At 34.8% G+C, this 2,139-nt stretch overlaps 1 protein-coding gene across 2 annotated transcripts in view; it reads left to right on the top strand.

Annotated features, from left to right (window-relative positions):
* Nucleotides 1-2,139, top strand: part of LOC110463336 (pachytene checkpoint protein 2 homolog) — a 16,839-nt gene that overhangs the window by 10,916 nt on the left and 3,784 nt on the right. For both annotated transcript variants that reach the window (XM_021517841.1, XM_021517840.1), the window contains exons 7-8: nucleotides 674-760; nucleotides 1,020-1,126. In XM_021517841.1, coding sequence (XP_021373516.1) covers nucleotides 674-760; nucleotides 1,020-1,126 — 194 coding nt within the window. The remainder of the gene's footprint in view (nucleotides 1-673; nucleotides 761-1,019; nucleotides 1,127-2,139) is intronic.

The raw sequence follows: 2,139 nt of genomic DNA, 5'->3' as shown, positions 1-2,139 counted from the left end.
TTTAATGTATGTGATGCTTCTTTAAGAGTTATAATGCCCTCTAAACTATCAGATTCTATATTATTCAGTTTAGGAACATGAAAGTCATGTAAAAAGTTGTCTAAATTAACATCATCTATATTATCATCATTGGTATATAAAGACTCATAAAATAATTTAACTTCTTTAAGTATCTCATTTTGATTAGTTATTATATCCCCATTTTCTTTTTCTATTTTTGGAATTATTTTTGAGGTATAATTTCTGTTTTCGAGATTAAAAAAGTAGTTAGTTGGCTTTTCTCCCTCTTCAACCCATTTAGCTTTAGATCTAATAATGCTACCTTTTAGTTTATGTAATCTTATATTTTCTAATTCTTGTTTTTTCTCCTTTAATTTATCAAAATCAATATTTTCAACCGATTCTAAATGTTTTATAATATCTTTTAAATTGTTTTCTAAATGGTTCTGTTGTTTTTTCTTATGTGAAGCATATGAAATAGTAAACAACGGTCAGTCTCATTTCCAATTTTTATCACAGGCCAAGTGACCTGTTAAGGTCACCAACAAATGTTAACTTCATACACAATATTGATTGTGATGTACCTGTATATAGAATACATTGTAAATCTTTGTTTTTGTATAAAGGTAGCTTACTAAACAAGTTTTCTAAATGTTTTGTAATGTGTTTTCAGAGTGGTAAGCTGGTAATGAAGATGTTTCAGAAGATACAGGAACTCATTGATGACCAGGAGGCCATTGTGTTTGTGCTCATTGATGAGGTAAGGAAAGTTGATTTTAATTTGAAATTGTCTTAATTATTTACAGAAATGCTTACATTGTATTACTAGCTGGCCGAACTCCAGTTACTTGTGTCCTGATGCTGAGCATTGACAATCATATCTAGACTGTATTTAGATTACGTAAGCAAAGTTTATCAGAAATAGACCTGATTACTGTGAGCTTTTGATAAAACTTACTTTAGACTCCTCAGGGACATGTCTCTGTAATAATCTGGTGTTTACATTTTATTTTGTTTAGGTTGAGAGTTTAACATCGGCAAGAAAGAGTGCTATGTCTGGTAGTGAACCATCAGACGCCATAAGGGTGGTCAACGCCCTTCTTACACAGCTTGATCAGATCAAGAGGTAGGCAGTGTTGGGGGAATCACCAGTTCATATGACAGGAGAATAATATACACATTACAGTGTTTGTGGAACCACCAGTTCACATGACAGGAGAATAATATACACATTGCAGTGTTGGTGGAACCACCAGTTCACATGACAGGAAAATAATACACACATTACAAGGCTCTCATTGATCACTGCTGCTCTACACTGGGCTGTAGGAATGAAAGTTTGTCTATCCCACTTACAGCTGACAACACAAGTTAAGAACCACTCAATCAGCATACAATAATGCAATTGGTTTGTCCTCATTAAGGTATACTTTAAAAATGGAAATAATAATGACTTTATACTGTCGGATGTATTGCATAGTTATGGCCCTACCTGCCACTCAGTAGGGCACTTCAGACCTGTACATGGTTGATAAACATCAGCCTTTACAGATCAACATCACTCAACACATATATACAAAGAAATAAAATCATTTTATTTCAACGAGAATATTTTGCAAAATACAGTCAGGAGTAAAAGTCACAACAATTGGATGATATGCTGCCCCCAAGAAACCAAGTCTATTAACCCGAAGATAGGGAGTTTTTAGGTCACCTGAGACAAAGTCTCAAGTGACCTATTGTGATCGCCTTTTGTCCGTCGTCGTCCGTCGTGCGTCCGTAAACAATTTACATTTTCGACTTCTTCTCCAAAACCCCTGAACCAATTTCAATGAAATTTTGCAGAAACCTTCCATGGCCAAAGGTCAACTAAAATTGTGAATTATATGGTCCCCAGCCCCCAGGGGCCTGAGGGGCAGGGCCAAAAAGGGTAAAATTGACTAAAATTTCAAAAATCTTCTTCTCAAGATCCGGATATGGTAAAATCAAATACTCTTCATAGATAGAAGGGTCTTAAGGTGATTTACTAAAATTGTGAATTTCTTGACCCTGGGGTCTCACGTTTCTCCCTGGGGAGGGGGTAAACTTTAATATAGTTTATATAGGGAAATCAAATTTGGGACCAACATTTGTTTAATT

This window comes from Mizuhopecten yessoensis, unplaced genomic scaffold (assembly GCF_002113885.1).
Source record: "Mizuhopecten yessoensis strain PY_sf001 unplaced genomic scaffold, ASM211388v2 scaffold10889, whole genome shotgun sequence".
Classification (NCBI taxonomy): Eukaryota; Metazoa; Mollusca; class Bivalvia; order Pectinida; family Pectinidae; genus Mizuhopecten; species Mizuhopecten yessoensis.
This window is presented reverse-complemented; position numbering and strand designations above follow the sequence as displayed.